Source organism: Corythoichthys intestinalis, chromosome 18, assembly GCF_030265065.1.
Source record: "Corythoichthys intestinalis isolate RoL2023-P3 chromosome 18, ASM3026506v1, whole genome shotgun sequence".
NCBI classification, from domain to species: Eukaryota; Metazoa; Chordata; class Actinopteri; order Syngnathiformes; family Syngnathidae; genus Corythoichthys; species Corythoichthys intestinalis.
This window is the reverse complement of record NC_080412.1, coordinates 34,343,281-34,364,940: the sequence shown is the minus strand read 5'-3', so window position 1 is coordinate 34,364,940 and position 21,660 is coordinate 34,343,281. Positions and strand designations below refer to the sequence as shown.

At 39.9% G+C, this 21,660-nt stretch overlaps 1 protein-coding gene across 1 annotated transcript in view; it reads right to left on the bottom strand.

The window, feature by feature from the left end:
- Positions 1-21,400, bottom strand: part of abcg4a (ATP-binding cassette, sub-family G (WHITE), member 4a) — a 45,772-nt gene extending 24,372 nt beyond the window's left edge. The window contains exons 1-2 of the mRNA XM_057820806.1: positions 17,213-21,400; positions 9,969-10,195 (exon numbers count right to left, since the gene is read on the bottom strand). Coding sequence (XP_057676789.1) covers positions 9,969-10,194 — 226 coding nt within the window. The 5' untranslated portion in view covers position 10,195; positions 17,213-21,400. The remainder of the gene's footprint in view (positions 1-9,968; positions 10,196-17,212) is intronic.
- Positions 21,401-21,660: the final 260 nt, after the last annotated feature.

The following is a 21,660-nucleotide window of genomic DNA, read 5'->3' as shown; positions in this document are numbered from 1 at the left end:
CTCTGGGTTCTGGTTCAACTTAGCTCCAAAGCACAACGCTGAAAATCCATTTTAAAGCAATAAAACTGGCCACTGGATGGCAGTAGCGCATTTCGCAAGACCCGTAACCCGATTCAACGGCATTGAACGGCCGGGCCGCACGGCCGGGGCACCAGCGGAAGACGACCGAATAGCGTCCAGAATGCCAGGCAGCGGACGACCGAGCAGAGCAACCTAGAGGACGCCTGGGATGCCAGGCGCTGGACGACCGAGCAGAACGACCGGGACCACCAGTGCAGCGGACAATGCCGTTGAGTCCGCTCGCCGAGCAGAGACAGGCGGGGATGAGGGAAAAGTTTACCCGGCTGTCGCGGTCACAACAGCTTCATCTCTCAGTTATTTATGTGTAAATAAATTGTTAGTTGCTGTAAAAAGCTCTATTTGTCTTGTTGTTTATGTTATTTTGTAAAAGGAAAACATTATTCAGATGTTCGAGAGGTAACTAAAGTAAAAAATAGCTGTGTTAAAGTCAAAGTTACGTTTGAAATGTATGCTTTCACAAAAAGCTCAATTTCCCCGTTTTTTCATCAGAAATTGGAAAATTGCTCAAACTAAGCTATTTTCTAATGCTGATTTCTAAAGAATGGAAAAAGATATGAACTAACTTTTTCCTGCTGAAAAAAGAGAGTCTAATCTTTCTTTTGGTGGGTTCCATGTTTATATAGCAATAGAACAGAATTTTCTGTGGGCCTTGCAAAATCAGTCAAAATCCAGTAAAACGGCGGGAGCGAAGGGGGTTGCACCGGTGAAAATGGCTGGGAGTGAATGAGTTAATACTCGTTTTTACCCTCGACATATTATTTTATATTTACTGTCATTTTCTGCCACACATTGCCGGGTTTTTTGTAAAAAAACAGGCCCACATTACACCGGTCCGTGGTTCAAAAAAGGTTGGGGACCACTGACATAGCATATTTAAACCACCATTATTTGATATTACGACGTTTGAATTAGGGCTGTCAAACGATTAAAATTTTTAATCGAGTTAATTACATCTTAAAAATTAATTAATCATAATTAATCGCTATTCAAACCATCTCTAAAATATGCCATATTTTTCTGTAAATTATTGTTGGAATGAAAAGATAAGACACAAGACGGATTTATACATTCAACATACGGTATATAAGTACTGTATTTGTTTATTATAAGAATAAATCAACAAGATGGCATTAACATTATTATCATTCTCTTAAAGGGATCCATGGATAGAAAAACTTGTTCTTAAAAGATAAATGTTAGTACAAGTTATAGAAATTTTATATTAAAACCCCTTTTAATGTTTTCGTTTCATTAAAATTTGTAAAATTTTCAATAAAAGAATAAAGTAGTAGCTTGCCATTGTTGATGTCATTACACCATGCTCACTCCCCAAACCCATAAAATCATTTGGACCCAAGCGCCAGCAGAGGGTGCCAAACAACAAGTAACAAGTAACAAGCGGACATTACACTTCTGTCAATTTAATCTGAGCGGGGCATGTGCGTTAATTAAGGCAAATATTTTAACGTGATTAATTAAAAAAAAAACTAATTACCGCCTGTTAACGCAATAATTTTGACAGCCCTAGTTTAAATATTTTCTTAAGGCATCTTTAGTATGTTCTGCCTATTTGCATCTAAACAAAACAAGCTGAAAGCGCACAGTAGTACCTCGGGTGTCAAATTTGCCTCTTGTAGACATTTCGCAGGTGTAGCACATTTTGGCAGAACACAGTTTTATTTTTTCCTACTCTCGTCTTGTCTCATCCCGTCTTTCCTGTTCATTTTGCTTTTGCTGCTCGTTTTGTGAAATATTGACAGTGCTGTCATGCTCATTAATAATTGAATAATTGAACAGATTACATGTTTATGTCGCTAGGGTCATACTCTAGAAGCCCGGCAAGGTAACGCAGTGACGTCACCGCCCAGCGACGTCAACAATGGCGACCTACTCGTTAAACTAATTTTACAAATTGTATAAAAGCGAAAACATCAAGAGGGGTTTCAATATCAATTTATTTTAACTCATGATAACGTTTATCTTTAAGAACTACAAGTCTTTCAATCCGTGGATCCCTTTAAGAACAATTTTACTACTAACACAACACATACTCTGTTTGTGTACTATACAAATACCTGGGCTAGCAGTTAATCAGGTATATAGGCACATAAACTGATAGGTCTGATATAATATATATAGTGTTAAAATATTTTATCCCCTCTCAAGTCAAGCAATTAGTATTAGATAACAATAGTGGTTCACAGACAAGGAACATATCTGTGATTTATTGTAGCCTAGCTGTGAAATAAAACCTCGTTTCTATTTGTCTCGAGAAGCGTGACTCATGAGACAATCAGTAGATAACATTTATATTCTCTACCACTATTCCCTGAAGGACAAGGACATTGCTTTATCATTATCTAATTTTTTTCTCAGTAAATTGATTGGGAGGAAGAACATATCTTAAAACAGCATTAATCAAGCAACCAGCTATACCATTTTATCAGATTGATGTGCACAGTGCAGGAATGAGTCGTTGGTGCATTTAGAGGAATGATGTTCCATATCTGAAAAAGGTTCAACATTTTGGAGAAGTCTTTCCATCGGGCAGCTTGCACATGACTTCAGCTCTTTTACTTTCTCACCAATAAAGCTAAAAAAAACCAAGCATTTAACCGCAGAGATGGACGATCATCATCCGTTGCGCTTTCTGCATACGCCCCATTTGCCACAGTCATTTCTAGGAATAACTCATAAGCAGTGCTATTGAGATAAAGATTTGTGCTCTGCTCCGCACGTCTGACATCACAGACTCAAAGCTTGCAATGCGTCATCCTTTTGTGGCACTGTATACCAATGGGATGCCAGCATTTTGCTTCAGCAGACTGCATGAGGGGGGAAAAAAATACAGTGGTACCTAAGTCCTAAATGATATTCGTCGGAATACAGATGCAGGCAAATTATCTGTTCTGTTACTATTGGATCTCAGCGCCGCATTCGACACGGTTGATCACAACATACTACTCAGCAGATTGGAACAGTGGGTAGGGCTTACTGACACTGTACTTCAGTGCTTCACATCCTATTTACATGATAGGGATTTCTTTGTGTCAATCGGAAACCATCAGTCAGAACGAACCAAATTCGCGTGTGGAGTCCCTCAAGGGTCAATTCTTGGACCACTCTTATTTAACATCTATATGCTTCCCTTAGCTCAGATAATGGAACAGTATGACATCTCCTATCACGCCTATGCAGATGACACACAACTGTACATTTCTGTGTCCCCACATGATTATAGTCCCTTAGTCTCCCTGAGTAAATGCATCCATCAAATCAATGAATGGATGTGCCAGAATTTTCTCCGGTTAAATGTGGAGAAGACAGAGGTGATCATTTTCGGGCCAAAAAAGGAAAGGTCAAAGATAAGCAGGCAACTTAGCTCAATGTCACTTACAGCTACAAATCAAGTCAGAAACCTTGGCGTAATTATTGACTCAGACCTAAAATTTGATAGCCATCTAAAGTCCGTTACTAAATCCGCTTATTACCACCTAAAAAATATAACCAGAATTAAGGGGCTTCTGACTCAACAAGACATGGAAAAACTTCTGCATGCATTCATTTTCAGCAGATTGGACTAATGCAACGGTATATTTACGGGTCTTGATAAAAAATCAGTCAGGAAGCTGCAGCTAGTACAGAATGCTGCAGCCAGAGTCCTCACAAATGCAAGGAAGCTGGACCACATTACACCGGTTTTGAAATCGCTACACTGGCTTCCAGTGAGTCAAAGGATAGACTATAAAATACTACTGCTCGTCTATAAAACACTTAATGGCCTTGGACCAAAATACATGCTTGATTTGTTAGATTCCTATGAGACATCTAGACCCCTAAGGTCATCTGGAACCGGTCTTCTGCATGTTCCAAGAACAAGAACCAAGCAGGGTGAGGCAGCATTTAGTTATTATGCTCCTCACCTCTGGAACAAGTTACCTGAATGTCTGAAGTATGCTCAAACTGTTAGCGCTTTTAAATCATGGCTAAAAACGCTTTTGTTTAGCACTGCATATCCATAACTGTCTATATATTTCAATCTACTTGCTTTCTATTCCTCTTGTGCTTATCTCCATTGCTGATTTCAATTATTATTATTAGTAGTAGTTTTTGTTTTATTTTTATTTATTTTTATTCTATGTTATTAAATGTGATTTTTATGTATAATTGTATTTCCGATTTTGATTGTCTTGGTTTTTACATTGTATTGATTTAAATGTGATTTTTATGATCTTCATTCGATGTAAAGCACTTTGAATTGCCTTGTGTTGAATTGTGCTGTATAAATAAATTTGCCTTTGCCTTTACCTCTACATACGAATTTAATTCGTTCCAGGACCTGGTTTGTAAGTCGAAATGGTCATATGTCAAGTGGGATTCTCTCATAAGAATACAGTCCCTGACAAAAGTCTTGTCGCTTATCCATTTTGTAGATACAATTGCTAATAACCTGACTTTTATTTATTCAATTGGTTTCAGAAATTGCTCATATGAAAGCTAAGACCCTCCCAAATTATGTTGAATGTACAAAAATATATTTGCTTCACTGAAAAAAGATTTATCATTTAATGAAGACATAAAGTTCAAATTTTGGCAAGACAAAAGTTTTGTCGCCTACAGAAAGTCGTGTGAAAATTGAACAAAAAATGTACTTCAAATACAAAATATGTTACATAACATAAGTGAATTAAGTAGTGGTGCTGTGAGATCCAAATTTAATATTTTGTATGACTTCCATGGGCTTTGGCAAGGATTCATTCAATTTATTGATGAAGTCATCAGGAACATCAAAGAAAGCAGTCTTGCACGACTCCGGAGTTCATCAACATTCTTGGGTTTTGTCTTCCGTGCTTCCTCTTTCATCCTGTTCATGTCTGGTGACTGGGCTGGCCTGTCCTGGAGGATCTTGATCTTCTTTGCCTTGAAGAACTTTGAGGTAAAGATTCAAGTATGCGATGGAGAACCATCCTGCTGCAGAATTTGTCCCTTTTTATGGTTAGGAATGTAAGAGGCAGCTAAGATTTGTTGATATTTCAGACTATATATGTTGCCTTCCACCTTGCAGATCTCTCGCACACCCCATACTAGATGTAACCCCAGACCATGATTTTGCCACCACCAAAGTTCACTGTTTTCTGAGTGAATCTTGGATCCATGCGGGCTCCAGTAGGTCTCTTGCAATATTTGCTGCGACTGTGGTGTAATTCAATGGAAGATTCATCTGAAAAATCCACCTTTTGCCACAAAACAGTGAACTTTCCACTGAGCAAACCAGTTTCTCCTCCCATTAGATAGAGGACTATCAGTTGAAAGAATTGGAATAAATAAATAAATTGGGGACTAACCAGTCCAAAACCTGGTTTAAAATGCCACTTTGCCTATATCAGCGTCCAAAAACAGGGCCCTGCGTGTCTTAACTTTCAGGTTAAGAAACACTGTACTAAAGGATTGTGAATGCAAAACTATCAATTCCTTTACCTAGATAAATAAAGGTTAGATTAATAAATAAGCATTTCTTTGAAATGGTGAGCACGTTCCATTTTACACACAGCAATTTAGGTCTACTGGAGTCAGAATAAATAAATTCCTGTTTCCTATTCCTTTAATTGGCAATTTCTTAGTATACCATCGGAAATTATTTTGGGGCTGTGATTCTGGGTATATAATTGCATTGTGCTTATTAAGAAAGTTATGAGTTAGAGAGCCTAGCTATTAAAGACTTTGCTTAATATGGAATAACTGAAGCACATCCTCTTCACGCATCCCTTGCATGAGCTGAGGAACCCGTAGAGAAAGCACAAGCAGAGAGCGCAGGCTGAATTTGATGAGCGAGGGAAAAACGTTATTGACTTCAGTTCAATACGTCCTGTTTTTTTTACTGTTTTACCAAGACCACCTCCTTAATAAATACTCTGAATTAGGGTTGTTCCGATCATGTTTTTTTGCTCCCGATCCGATCCCGATCGTTTTAGTTTGAGTATCTGCCGATCCCAATATTTCCCGATCCGATTGCTTTTTTTTTGCTCCCGATTCAATTCCAATCATTCCCGATAATTTTTCCCGATCATATACATTTTGGCAATGCATGAAGAAGAAAAAAATGAATAAAACTCGGACGAATACCGTAAATTCCGGACCATTGAGCGCCCCGGATTACAAGCCTCATCCAGTACATTTTTAAAGGAAAAAGCATTTTGTACATACATAAGCCTCTCCTGCCTATAAGCCGCGTGTGCCCACATATTAAACTGAAATATTTATAAAGAAATACAGAGTTTTCCAAGTTTAAATACCATATTTTAACGAATCGGGTTATGATACAGCGCGTGACTTACAGGTAAGGGAGGTGCGGAAGAGCAAGCGACGTGCTGTTGTTGTTGTTGCGGGTGTGTCTGTGTGTGTGCGTCGGCTGCTAGAGGCAGCAGTCGTGTGTTGTTCGACGAGTTTCCAAAATAAAGAATTGCAACCTAACTTAACGGGTTACTATTTGTCATCGTTACAATACCCTAACTTTTCTTTCCAAAAAGCGCCAGCAACACGGCACTTAGCTGACTCCTCAAGCTCACTCCTTAGCGTGTCGTCCTCTTCATCACGCAGCAGACCGGCTTTTCGAAACCCGTTGGTGATGGTGGATTTTTTTCACGCTGCTCCACGCTGTCAGACTTTTGCAAAAGTTGCTCTTCGCATACGACCACTTTTGTAAACGATCTGACGCCGCTGGCCATCCAAGCCTTCAATTCAACTCGGCACATCATCTCCATTTCTTCTAGTGATGCGGGTATGCTAATTCTTGCCTGGCACGGACAGACTGTTCTCCGTGTGTTTTTCAAATACTGAGGGAATAGTCTGAGACCCAGCCCATTAACGCCCTCTCGAGCAAGTACAAAATCAATCGATAAATCAGATTCGTTTATTTGTGTGACGTGCTCTTAACGAGCGGTGTCACTCTTCCGCGTCGGAAGTCGTCTCCACGACACAGATGGCGAACAGGAGAGCCGAAAATATGTTCCAATCCACGGTAAAATCAGTTTTAAATTACCAAAAACACATCGACACAAGTCAGTGACAACAGTCTGTCTCGCGCTAGCCATGTTGAATAAACGCCGCTCTCCTTGTATGTTTACTTCCGCACGCAAGTCCCTCGTCCCGCCCGTCGCTGATTGGTCCACTCCGCTGTCTGTTTGCTGTGGCTTGCTCCGCCCTGAAAATTTTATCCGCTTAATGGTGGCCAGACTCAATAGCTGGAACAGCGGTGAGTCTGGAGTACCAGGCTATGCTAATTCTACTAATGCACAAAGATGAGGGTCTGCTACTTTTATTCGTGCACAAAGCACAAAGTTAAAATACGGGTAAGAGTGCCAACTAGCGTCTTCCTCGACACACATATTCCACGTGTCTCGACTGCTCGAGCGCTCCTGGCGGTCGTTAGAAAAATTGATAATTTGGCCGCATCATTGCATACGCCGCAGGATTCAAAATGAGGGAAAAAAGTAGCGGCTTGTAATCCGGAATTTACGGTATATACATTCAACATACAGTACATAAGTACTGTTTTTGTTTATTATGACAATAAATCCTCAAGATGGCATTTACATTATTAACATTCTTTCTGTGAGAGGGATCCACGTATAGAAAGACTTGTAATTCTTAAAGGATAAATGTGACTTTGTATATTGTGACTAAATATTGCCATCTAGTGTATTTGTTGAGCTTTCAGTAAATGATACTGTAGCCATCTTTTCTGCCCAAATGCATGATGGGAAGTGCAACCATGACTGTGCAAAGTGGCACCAACTGATATATCTTCTCTGCGTTGGGAAATAACATAGGGTGTTAAGAAAAAGATCAAATACTACCTTTCTTCCCCACATTGCTTCCCACGATATTTTTGTTGAGAGAGGGAGTGTAAGGCTTTAGCCAGTTAAAAAAAAGCGCTAAAGGCTGCCAAAAGTCACTGTACTCATTTTACGCTGCCTTTTAGCTCTATATATAAGTAAAACGGCGCCATTATAGATTGAATGTGACATTGCGTGAGTGGGTCGTGCAGCGCAAGCGTTGATTGCGTTAAATCAGACATGTCCAAAGTCCGGCCCGGGGGCCAAATGCGGCCCGTGGTCAAATTTCATCCGGCCCCCAGCCTCTGTCATAAAATCAATAACATCTGGCCCGCACACAGACTTAATAAATTGGTCAGCAGTACTGCCTCCGGCATATGAAGTGGCTTAAACACGAAATGCTGCTCCTCATTTACCCACTAAAAGGCAGCAGCACTTTGACCCTTTATTGCCAAATGTATTACATTTGATATACCTAAAATGTAATGATTTCAGACTAATTTAGAATTTTGACATTTCTTTTTGGAAAAAAAAAAGATGGCTGCAAGTCAACACATGCATCTGCAGTTTCCATGAGAAAAAAACATGATTTAGCATGGGTTATAGTTATTAGAGCCCTTATTACACATATTCATTTTGACTTTTCTTTTCACAAATTTGAAAAAAAGGTTTCATTAGGACCTTATTTTTCAAATTTTGGGATTCTCTGATAATTGCTTCATGTTGCAGGTATTTAAGGGCTAAGCAACATTACTCCGAGTGACCCTCTACTTCCAATTTCCTAAAATGGCGACAATCACCCAAATAAGTTGACTGTGACGGCTGACGCTTCAAGGATAGATGGAAATTGGACTATTTCTTCACTAAATACGCAACAACTGTGTCTTGCCTCATTTGCAAAGAGACAGTCGCTGTTTTTAAAGCTTTCAATGTGAGGCGATATTACATAACAAGACACGCTGACATGTACGACAAGATTACAGGGAAGATACGCAGCGATAAATTGAAGTAACTTGAAGCTAGTTTAATTTCACAGCAGTAGTATTTCGCAAGAGCCCGAGAGTCGAAAGAGAACGCCGCAAAGGCTAGTTGCGAGATTGTTGAAATTATTCATTTAAAAAAAATGATCAAGCAAATGTGACACACTGAATGGCTTGCTAAATTTTGCTTTAATATATTGTTCTACGTAAAGGATGTCAGCCAAGGTCGGCCCCCCACATTTTTACCACGCCAAATCTGGCCCTCTGTGCAAAAAGTTTGGACACCCCTGTGTTGAATACTTTAACGTGATTAATTAAAAAAAATTAATTCCCGCCGTTAACGCGATAAATTTGATAACCCTACTTTAAGCCAAAACTAAAGACTCTGGATAAGTGTAAGACATTTTGTCTGTAACGTTAATACAATTAGAAAATGATTTAATTAAAAAATATGTATATTTAAAAAAGGCATGTCCGTTATTTTTTTGCCGATCCCGATACTTTGAAAATGACGTGATCGGACCCGACATCTCTACTCTCAATGGGATTATTGCAGCCTCTGCTTAAAAATGAATAATGACTGGCCCCTCCTAAGTGTACAAGAATGTACAGTAAAACGACCCACCTTATTAAAACTACAGAGCAGGTAAACATGAAGTTCAGAGAGAGTAGATTTGTCAGAAAGTCACTGTGACCTACTGTAACGTTGGACATCCTTTTATCATGAATAAGGGTGGTGTGGTTTCAATGCTGTTCATATTTCATGAGCAGATCAATCATGTCTGACTCACTGACAACGCAGGAAAAAAGAGATGCAAACAGTGTGACGATATGTGAGCGTAAATTATTTACTATGGCTGGACTTTGCTGAGCGCTGCAAAGGCATACGAGTGTGTCTGTGTGTGTGTGTGATTGATTGGGGAGCACAAAATAGAGAGAACAGTGAGGCAAAAAATGTGAAAATATATGTTTTTCTTCCATTTGTGACATCTGTTTTAAAAGGCTCCATAAATGTGTGCACCGAAGCTATTGATCAACATTCATCACTCGGACTAAAGGTGGAGCACTGTACCTCTCCTCCTCCACCAGGGACCTTCACGGATGGTGTAAGACAGCTCATTGAACTCCAGATCCACAGCAGAGCGGCGTGGCAGGTGGGAGAATCGCTGTGCCTCAGTGATGTGATTCTCCACCTTCTTCAGGTGGGTGAGCAGGGGCGCCTCCGTGGGTGCCCCGCTGTGAAGTTTGGTCTCCTCCATGGGGATGCTGACGGAAACCTGGTCTGTCTTTTCTGCCATCCTGAAAGAGGTGCACAGACAATCTTAATTTCACGTCTATGTGAAGGCGTAGGCGTAATTTAGGTGGGTGCTGGGGATGTGACCGCACCCGGGCCTCTCACGCCCCTTTCAGACTTATCGTGTATCACAAAAGTGAGTACACCCCTCGCATTTCTGCAGATATTTAAGTATACAGCGGGGCAAATAAGTATTTAGTCAAACACTAATTGTGCAAGTTCTTCCACTTGAAAATATTAGAGAGGCCTGTAATTGAAATTAAATTAATTAATTAATTAAAACCTCAACCATGAGAGACAGAATGTGGAAAAAAAAAAACAACAACAGAAAATCACATTGTTTGATTTTTAAAGAATTTTTTTGCAAATCATGGCGGAAAATAAGTATTTGGTCAATACCAAAAGTTCATCTCAATACTTTGTTATGTACCCTTTGTTGGCAATAACGGAGTCCAAACGTTTTCTGTAACTCTTCACAAGCTTTTCACACACTGTTGCTGGTGTTTTGGCCCATTCCTCCATGCGGATCTCCTCTAGAGCAGTGATGTTTTGGGGCTGTCGTTGGGCAACACAGACTTTCAACTCCCTCCACAGATTTTCTATGGGGTTGCGATCTGGAGACTGGCTAGGCCACTCCAGGACCTTGAAATGCTTCTTACGAAGCCACTCCTTTGTTGCCCTGGTTGTGTGTTTGGGATCATTGTCATGTTGAAAGACCCAGTCACGTCTCATCTTCAATGCCCTTGCTGATGGAAGGAGATTTTCACTCAAAATCTCTCGATACTTGGCCCCATTCATTCTTTCCTTTACACAGATCAGTCATCCTGGTCCCTTTGCATAAAAAGGAGCCCCATAGCATGTTTCCACCCCCATGCTTCACAGTGGGTATGGTGTTCTTCGGATGCAATTCAGTATTCTTTCTCCTCCAAACACGGGAACTTGCGTTTCGACCAAAATGTTCTACTTTGGTTTCATCTGACCAAACTGCAGATGGGCCTGGACGTGTACTGGCAGTGCGGGATTTGAGTCCCTGGCTGCGCATTGTGTTACTGATAGTAGCCTTTGTTACTTTGGTCCAAGGTCTCTGTAGGTCATTCACTAGGTTCCCCCGTGTGGTTCTGGGATTTTTGCTCACTGTTCTTGTTATCATTTTGACGCCACGGGGTGAGATCTTGCATGGAGCCCCAGATCGAGGGAGATTATCAGTGGTCTTGTATGTCTTCCATTTTCTAATAATTGCTCCCACAGTTGATTTCTTTACACCAAGCGTTTTACCTATTGCAGATTCAGTCTTCCCAGCCTGGTGCAGGTCTACAATTTTGTCTCTGGTGTCCTTCAACAGCTCTTTGGTCTTGGCCATAGTGGAGTTTGGAGTGTGACTGACTGAGATTGTGGACAGGGGTCTTTTATACCGATAATGAGTTAAAACAGGTGCCATTAATGCAGGAAACGAGTGGAGCCTTATTAGACCTCGTTAGAAGACGTTAGACCTCTTTGACAGCCAGAAATCTTGCTTGTTTGTCGGTGACCAAATACTTATTTTCCACCATGATTTGCAAATAAATTCTTTAAAAATCAAACAATGTGATTTTCTGTTGTTTTTTTTTTTTTTTTTAAACATTCAGTTTCTCATGGTTGAAATTTACCCATGTTGACAATTCCAGGCCTCTCTAATCTTTTCAAGTAGGAGAACTTGCACAATTGGTGGTTGACTAAATACTTATTTGCCCCACTGTATGTTTTTTCAAAGGGGTGTACTCACTTTTGTTGCCAGGGGTTTAGATATTAATAGCTATATTTTGAGTTTTTTTAGGCTAAAATAAATTAACTCTATTATATAAGCTGCACACAGACTACTTTTCATTGTGTCATTTTGTCATTATTGTCCCATGAAAAGATATACTTAAATATCTGCAGAAATGCCAGGGGTGTACTCACTTTTGTGATACACTGTATATCGCGATAAATTTCCACGTAGGGTGACGCGGGATTTACCCATTGTTTTCACACACGGAGAGCTATCCCGCGAATAACACGGATTGGACACTTTCAGAGACTTGTCCCGTGTTGCAGACTTGGCGCTCTCTGCGAGGGACTTTATAACACGCACATTACGTCATTTTTGGTCGATATCGGCAACAAAATAAACCACACATTTCTAAAGACGGACGATAAACTCTCTTCCTTGGCTGTACGATCCAGTAGAAATTTAATTTCGTGATGTTTTTAGCAATTAATGAAACAACTGCAACAGTAACTGAAGATATATTTAGCACAGAACATGTTTTTTGATTTTTATGTATCTCTAGCGCTGCAATGCATGTTAGGAGGCATGCTGGACGACAACAGTGTTGACAGCAGGTGGCAGCAAAGGTTGAATGTCTCCTCCAAGGGAGCAGTGATGGCCAAATGAAGCTTGGCAGCCAATTGGTTCAAATGTTCATGGTGATTCATTTGATCTTATGACAGTCTTATGATGCCGCTATCAAATGTAGTGTGACTGGTTAATATCTTTTGGTGTAAATATCTCATAATCAGGGTTTGGAATAACGCTGTAATAAATAACGCTGTTACATAACGGCGTTAGTTTTTCAGTAATGGGTAATCTAACTAATTATTTTTTCCGCCGTTAAAACGCCGTTACCATTACTGACACTACTACATAGCTAGTAGTGAAAAATCTTACTGTTTATTTTTGTTGCACTTCAAGTGTAGGATAAATCTGTTGCTGGTGAGGTGCAATAAATATTACAAGGTTCTATAACACAACTACCTGTCTGTTCTTCTCTATTCAACTGACCTGAATACTGCTCAAATTTCAAATTCTTTGACATACAGTAACTTCTTTTTAAAGTAACGGAAATAGTTACTTTCCCTGGTAACTAGTTACTTTTACTATAGAGTCATTCAATTACTAACTCAGTTACTTTTTGGAAGAAGTAGTGAGTAACTATAACTAATTACTAGGGCTGTCAAAAATTATCGCGTTAACAGGCGGTAATTAATTTTTTAAATTAATCACGTTAAAATATTTGACGCAATTAACGCACATGCCCCGCTCAGACAGATTTAATGACAGCACAGTCAAATGCCCACTTGTTAATTGTGTTTTGTGGAGTTTTGCTGCCCTCTGCTGGCGCTTGGGTGCGACTGATTTTATAGGCTTCAGCACCCATGAGCATTGTGTAAGTAATTATTGACATCAACAATGGCGGGCTACTAGTTTATTTTTTGATTGAAAATTTTACAAATTTTATTAAAACTAAAACATTAAGAGGGGTTTTAATATAAAATTTCTATAACTTGTACTAACATTTATCTTTTAAGAACTACAAGTCTTTCTATCCATGGATCGCTTTAACAGAATGTTAATAATGTTAATGCCGTCTTGTTGATTTATTGTTAAAATAAACAAATACAGTCCTTATGTACCGCATGTTGAATATATATATATCCATCTTGTCTTATCTTTCCATTCCAACAATAATTTACAGAAAAATATGGCATATTTTATAGATGGTTTGAATTGCGATTAATTGCGATTAATTACGATTAATTAATTTTTAAGCTGTAATTAACTCGATTAAAAATTTTAATCGTTTGACAGCCCTACTAATTACTTTTTTAAAGTAATGTGCCCAACACTTCCCATAATACAGTTAGGACAGCTGCGGCTTATGGTCCAGTGCGGCTTATCTACGAACAAATGCCGTCTCAAATTTGGTGGGTCGCAGCTTATAGTCAGATGCGTCTTATAGTCCGAAAATTACGGTACTTTGTTTAGTGATGCAGAAGAGGTAAGAGTGGCATTGGGGCTAGCGGTAGCAGCTAGCTAGCGAAAGTATAACAATGACAGCGATGGAAAAGGATTTTAAAGTGAAAGATGCTAACTGATAGCTGGACATAATTCATTGAATGGCTGTCAAAAAGAAGCAAAGACCACTTCCTCTTGGAGTGTGTCTGGTGTAAGAAAATAAGCAAAAGCTATCTTTCATTGGGATTTCTTCTAGACTGCAAAGAAGAACTGAACATAGCATGATTAACTTTCAAAGGGGATGCAGTGATACATACTCCAATAAAGAATCCCAGGTGTCAGACTGAGTGAGTAAAAATATGATTATAAAATGTGTTTTTGTTAGTATTGTTTGTGTTACAGAAATACATTTTTACATTTTTTGCTAGTGGGGTGCCTTAGGATTTTTTTTTTTTTTTTTTTTTTATGAAAAAAGTGTGCTCGTGGCTCATGAAAGATTGAAAAATACTGCTCTAAGGGGCCTGGTTTGTGGATGTCAAGTGGGTGTGGTTGGGAAAAGGTAGGGTCAAACAGAAAGCTAAGATGATGCATGGAGCTTTATATTATTATTATATTATTTATATCGACACACTCACACAAACATCGGACGATCATTTGAAACCCCCCTGTGGGACGATCCAATCGGGGCAGGGGGTCCTGTTTATGCTCATCGCACCCAGGCCCTGTTCACATTTGTTCCGCCACTGTCTGGAGGCATTAATACAATCAAATAAGGAGAACCACAAGGTTTGCCTTTACATTGTGTTCTTACTAGGGGTGTCAAACGATTAAAATTTTTAATCGAGTTAATTACAGCTTAAAAATTAATTAATCGTAATTAATCGCAATTAATCGCAATTCAAACCATCTATAAAATACGCCATATTTTTCTGTAAATTATTGTTGGAATGGAAAGATAAGACACAAGATGGATATATACATTCAACATACGGTACATAAGTACTGTATTTGTTTATTATAACAATAAATCAACAAGATGGCATTAACATTATTGACATTCTGTTAAAGCGATCCATGGATAGAAAGACTTGTAGTTCTTAAAAGATAAATGTTAGAACAAGTTATAGAGATTTTATATTAAAACCCCTCTTAATGTTTTCGTTTTAATAAAAATTGTAAAATTTTCTTTTATTATTTTTATTTATTTTTTTAATTTATTTTTTTAACCTGTCCTGTTCAGCTGTTTGACACAGAGAATGGAAGTCTAAGTGCCCGGGTTGTCTGAACAGTTTTAATGTTTCACATTGAGAGTCTGATATACTCCCATTGTGATCATTCAAAATACCTTTTTATTATGACAAAGCAGCGAACAGGAAGGGATTAGGGGGGACAGAAGAAAAGCAACACAAGAGAAGAAAGAAAAGAAACACATACACAAACAACAACAAGAAATACATAGAACATCTAGACTAATTATTAATATGTTACTGCCATCGTCAGCGAGATGTATTTCCGGTTTACACCATGTGGGGGCCTATTGGCTAGTGAAAGAGGGGGACGGGGGTGGGGGTGTCTATAAGCTAAGTGATTGAAAGAGAGTGTACACAAATCAGTTCTGTGATCTAGAACCCAGTAATCATGTGAATCTCTTATGAATGTAAGCCCGTTGGCGACCAACCCTACGCCGCCCCATCACCAATCCCGGCACCAGGACCCCCAACCCAAGCATGCCCTACCGCATACAGCAGCACGTGAGCCCCAGCGGGCGCACGACAGCCACACAGACGGGCGGGGAAGCCCCGCGGGCCTTTTTGTTACTTTGTGGACTTTGCTCAGTTTTTTTTATATCCAGCAAGTGCTGTGAATTTTTGTTGTCTCTTTTGAAATCCAATGGAATGAATAATAAACCTTTTTGTTTAAACGGAACATTCGAGCATTTGGGTCCTTAGTTAACCTTTGTCACTTTTTCCCCCATCGAAGAAAATGAAATCGCTGGTATGGGAATACTTCGGCTACAGAAAAGTTACAGACAGCCGCGACTTAGAGGAGCACAAACCGATATGTAAAACATGTTTGCAGAGGGTGGCTGCCGAGGAAGCAATACATCCAATGTGATTTCGCATTAATACAAAAGTAAAGGTTAGTAAACACTGTCATTAACGTTTCCCACCAGCTATGAGAGTTAACTCCAGCATGTTTAGTGTGTCTAGCGGTGGTAAAACGTGGTGTTTTTCTCTCTCTGGTAACTGTCTGTGTTGAGAAAAAGTGTGTAATGTAAACATGATACGAGTCATACGCATGAAAATAATCCAATTATTTTTGTTCTGATGGTAATAATATTGAGCTGCGACTGTGGGTTTAGACTCACCTAAAAGACTATATCATGCCTAGTTTAAAAGTAAGATTAGTGTATGTACTTTATGTACAGCTAAAAAAAAGAAAGGTGTGGTTATTGTCGCTCTTACCCAACTGCATGTCATCTCATTGACCAAACCTTTGAATTCCGTGTAAATACACAGCGTACAGTCCTGTCTCAAGCCTGATACGCTCATATAAAGAACCTTGACCATGACTCTTCTATTGATCACCATGCCATTAGCGAATTTCCATTACCAGGCTGAATATATACGCAGTAAAACAGACTTTAATGGCCTCTTACTCAAGATGAAGGCCGGCCTGTTGTGTCATCATGTGTGGCTGCCACAGCCATGACATGTGAGCACGCTATAGTAAAAGTCCCCTATATCAAGAAGAAATATGATTATTAACTACTAGCATGTTATTACAATATAATAATTATGTTATTACAGTATTACTATATGTATACTGACTTTGGCCAAGAGGTGGTGTACACTATAGACTGGTCACCAACAAATCACAAGGCACACCTATACAAGCATTCACAATCACACTAGTTAGCTCTAAATCAACCTAAGTGTTTGGAATGTGAGCGTAAATCGGGGTACCACTCAAGCATATGTATAGAACATTAAAATTACACAGGAAGACCAGAGCCAGATTCGACCAATATCACAACTGAGAGGTTTTTGTGTTAACCACTTGCCCACTCTGGCATAAATTTGTATACTAAATGATTAATTGCACTGCGTGCATTAGGAAAACACTGCAAATGTGCAAGAATTCCAATACAAATGTTGCTGAAAATGCATTCGGCGTGACATATTAATCATCAATGTTAATATTAAGGTCACATCCGTTAAGGTAGACATTCCTTTACATTGCTGCACCCCACACACACTGCACTTACTTATTGTTGTGTGTTGAAACAAGCAAGTGTGACGACTGTTTTCCCTCTCTGGGTGGGATAGCAACAGTCCACAGGAGAGCCCTTTGGGGAAAAAACAATACGATCCCAGTACATCAGAAGCGCCAAGAAATAATCCCAGTCGGTGCTATGATGAAGAGTCCAGGGCCAAAAAAATCCAATTCGTTTGAGGGTGCAAAAACAAGGCTGCTTCTCGTCAAAAGATCTCCCGGGGTGCGGCAGCCGCTCATGGTGTTATCGTCATCCCGCATCCTCTGCACAGGCAACTTCCGTGATAAAAATCATGTCCGGCGTCAAACTACGGCTGCACCCCACTGATATGAAGCCGAGTTTTCTTTTAACATATTCATCCGCTCTGAGTCCGCATCGCAATTGTTGACGGTTGAGGATGAGTAGGAGGAAGGCTGATTATCCTCGGGCCGGCCAGGATGGAACTGAAGTGCTGCAACAGTAGCTCGCCGTGCGGACGTCGGAAAGTCGGCGAGCTTGAGTGAGGGGTGCGCACGCCGGTCTGGGAGCTTGCAGGGCGTTCCTGCTGCTAGAGATGCAAAAGGTATTAGCCAAAAAGAAAGATTGCTTAGTATCCTGCTAATTCCATTCCGAGAGTAGGTTGGCGGTGCATTCAGGGCACATCACACCGCTTGATGAAATTTCCCTCTCTCTATTAAAACCACTCGCTTGATTACATACGGGTATTTGAAAACCAAAGTAAATGTAAACAGAAGACTCAGTGCTCCACTGTCCCTTTAACGGCCGCACCTGCGCAGCTGCCCGGTGCTGATGCTGCAGTGGCCGGGTTATTTTCGGTAAATCAGCCGGGGTTACTAGCGTTCAAGTGGGCCTAACGTGTCTCAATCCCTTGGAGAATATATGTGCCTAATTGTCATTACACGCAGCTGACGTGGAAAGTAGACCAAAGATAGAGATAATTTTACACAGCATTGGGAGTGGGAGTGTTCAGAGGAATCACTACTTTTCCTTTCTTATTATACATAATAAAAATAGTTTTTAAAGGGAACCTCAGAGACCAAAAAGCATGTTTATTTCATATTTCACGTGGTGTTTTATGCACCTGAATGAAATGGACCGCTTGGATGTGTGTGGAAGTGATCGTTTTATATATTCGATTTTGGAATCAGCAGAGGCGTCGCGTCCCATTAGGCAAACCAGGCAATTGCCTAGAGCCCCCATCCAGCAGGGGCCCCTAGAGGGCCAACAGATTTAGCACACGCAGAGTAATGATAGGAAGATCGATACCAAAATATCGATATTTCGATCCAGCGTGTTGAGTTTTAGGTATCGATCCCCAAGCAAAATTAAGATACAGTATTATATTTTCTTTGTCTATTTTTTGTCTATATTTTTGTGCGTTCTTTCGCGTTCTACACGCACGTAAGCAGTGCACGCACATAAGCAGTGCACCGGCGTCTGCTCCCGCCCCTATTTACGTCCCTATCCTGTGTATGGATCAGCATGCTTTTCCTCCACCCCTCTCACGAGGCACCAACACAGCCACAACAAACATTTGGAAGCTGGTAGGCTGGTAGCATGGCTGCGGCATTGACGATGGAACGTAAAAGAAGTCTGGTTTGGACATATTTCAATTCAAAAAATAGCAACGAGGCTTAGTGCGCAGTTTGTGCCAAAATTGTCAGATATTGTGGTAATACCACAAACCTCACGAAACACCTTAAAAACGTGCATCCCGACGCACATGACGAATTAAATGAAAAACGTGCCGCTCAAGCCGAGGAGGACACGGGAAAAAAGACCACGCCGCCGGAGCAAAAGCCAAGCTCTTTAGAAGTGGCGTTTGCGAAAGGCAGGACTTATCCAGGTAACGTAGGTGCTAATAGATAATCAGAGACGATATAAGCATTAGTGGCTGATGTGCAATATGAAACGATGAATATGGCGTTTTTGTCATCTTACATAAAAAGAACTTTGCAGCACCATTGAATATGCTTTGTAATGGAAAGTTATAGCTACATCTTGTTTGTGAAAAGCAAAGTTCATACCGCATTATATAAAAAAGGTTAAATGTTTTTTTTTTTTTGAATTGCAAGTGACTATTGTTTATTGGATGTTTTTGATGATCTACTATTAGAGGGCAGTAACATGCTACGATTAATTTGTTCTTTAATTAGAAAATATTTAACTTAGATTAAAATTTGATCAAATGCAACGTGTAGCAGGGAAATGTTCTGCGTATATGAATTTAAGGGTCAGGGTTAAAGAATAAGAGTGAATAATCAGATTTTGTTGTTGATGGATTGGTTTGTGAGTTTTTAGGGAAACTGCTTTGCTAGTTATTAAAAGCAGCAGTTTTTCCATTGCAATGCATATTTGACACAAAGAGACTTTTAATAGTTTTTGAGTGCTTGCTGTAGTTGTACATTAGATATCATCAGAATGGCTGAGAACTCTGCAGGGTTGTGTATATAAATATATATGTGTTGTATATAAAATATGAACTTCCGGTATCGATATTGGATCGGGATCGCAATATTTGGCCTTGGTATTACTTGGTATCGGATTGAATCCAAAATCACTGGTATCGGCCATCACTAACGCAGAGCACTGTCGCAGAGACAAGTGTAGGGAGTGTTTCAATACCATGGAATCATTTGGCAGATTATTTAACGGTTCTGTTATTAATCCCCAATCAGCATTAACCATGTCATGTAGATTATACACTTTTAAGAAAGTTCAATCAGCTTTTAACACCACATGATTGTTTAAAAAGTGACTCACCAAGTACTCTCTGGAAAGTCCTTGCCGAGTTGTTTTAGGTTGATTTTCACACGCCACCTCATTATTCATGTGACACTTTAATTAAACAACTACTTGAAGCAGCAAATTTTAATTTGAATCTTTTTTCTAATTGATTACTCGAGTTAATCGAACAATCGTTGCAGCACTAAACACATATATTATTGGCATTGATTTAAAAATTTATAACATTTAATACATGTTTTGTTTTACGCAGGCAATGTACGCTGGGTGTGATGACTCAGTTGGACTGGAATGGGAGTATTGCTGTGCCAGCTAGCAAGCGAAGCTAGTATGACAACTGTCATGATTTTGTCACATTCTTCTGCTGGTCAGATTGTTTTGTTACAGAGCTGTGGGATGAGTTCCCAACATTGTGTCTGCATCCAATTCCAGCTCATCAGCAGTGTCTTTAAAACGATCCTAGGCGGCTTGCCGAGATATTGACTTGCTGCCATTTGACATTTTTAAAATCCCTTCGTTGCTTGTGGCATAATTTCCTTGTTGTTTTTTTTCGTTTGTCTCCCTCTCACCGCAGTTTTCCCTCGTTTTTTTGAAATTATTTTTTTATTGATCCCGACCCACTGTAACAGACCCTCTTTGTGTCTCCCGTTTCGCGATCGGGTGTTTTTTTTGTGTGTTCAATAAACCCTTTTACGCAATCCCTGTTATTGTTTTCTGCTTGCTGTCTGAAGTTCGAGTCCAGCTGGAGACCTTCATTTAATTGTTTTTGCTGCTCGTTTTGTGAAATATTGACAGTACTGTCCTGCTCATTACTTTTCCACTCAGGTTCAAATTAGAAGGACAGAACTGACGACATGTTAATGTAGCTAACGAGTGACACTGTGGAAGTACGGCAGCGCTGCCCAGTGACGTCACTGCCCAGAATGCATTGCATCGTCAACAACAATGGCGACCTACTAGTTAAACAAATTTTTCAAATTTTATAAAAACTAAAACAATAAGAGGGGTTTGAATAATTTATCTTTAAAGAACTGCAAGTCTTTCGTGGTTACCTTTAAAAATGTTATCAGTTCTACACCAGTGAAGATGATACCCATTCAATCGCAAGGCACAATGCCATTCCCAACTATACACAATTTAGTGTTCAGTGAAGCTAACACGGATCTTTTTGGAATGCCTGAGCCCATCAGCGTACACCCGCAGAAAACCCACTTTGGAGCATGTCATATTTGAATCCCTAACAGGGGAGCAGACATGCACATACAGTTTTGGTCGTTTTTAGCGACGCAGGTGGACAAAAGCGGTAGCATTTTGCCTTAAGGAAGACTGCTATTCCCATGAGGACCAGTGCACACCCGCATAGTGTCGTAAAATCATGAGCTCCCAGTCACCTGCAGATGGATTGAACTAGTGTTATTCAACGGGTGTGCCAAAGCACACTAGTGTGCCGTGAGAGATTGTCAGGTGTGCCACAACAAAATGATCCAATATTGCTTTTTTTTTTTTTTTTTTTTTTTTTTTTTTTTTTAACGTCATGAGTGAGGTATTGCTCTCGTTGCGTTCAAGATCTGCTCAGATTTGTAGCCATCAGCCACCTTATCCATTTGTGACGACCGCCAATCCTACCCCAACACATTGTCGAGGACAGCAAGGTGGCTGATGGCTAGAAATCCGAGCAGCTCTTGAAAGCAACA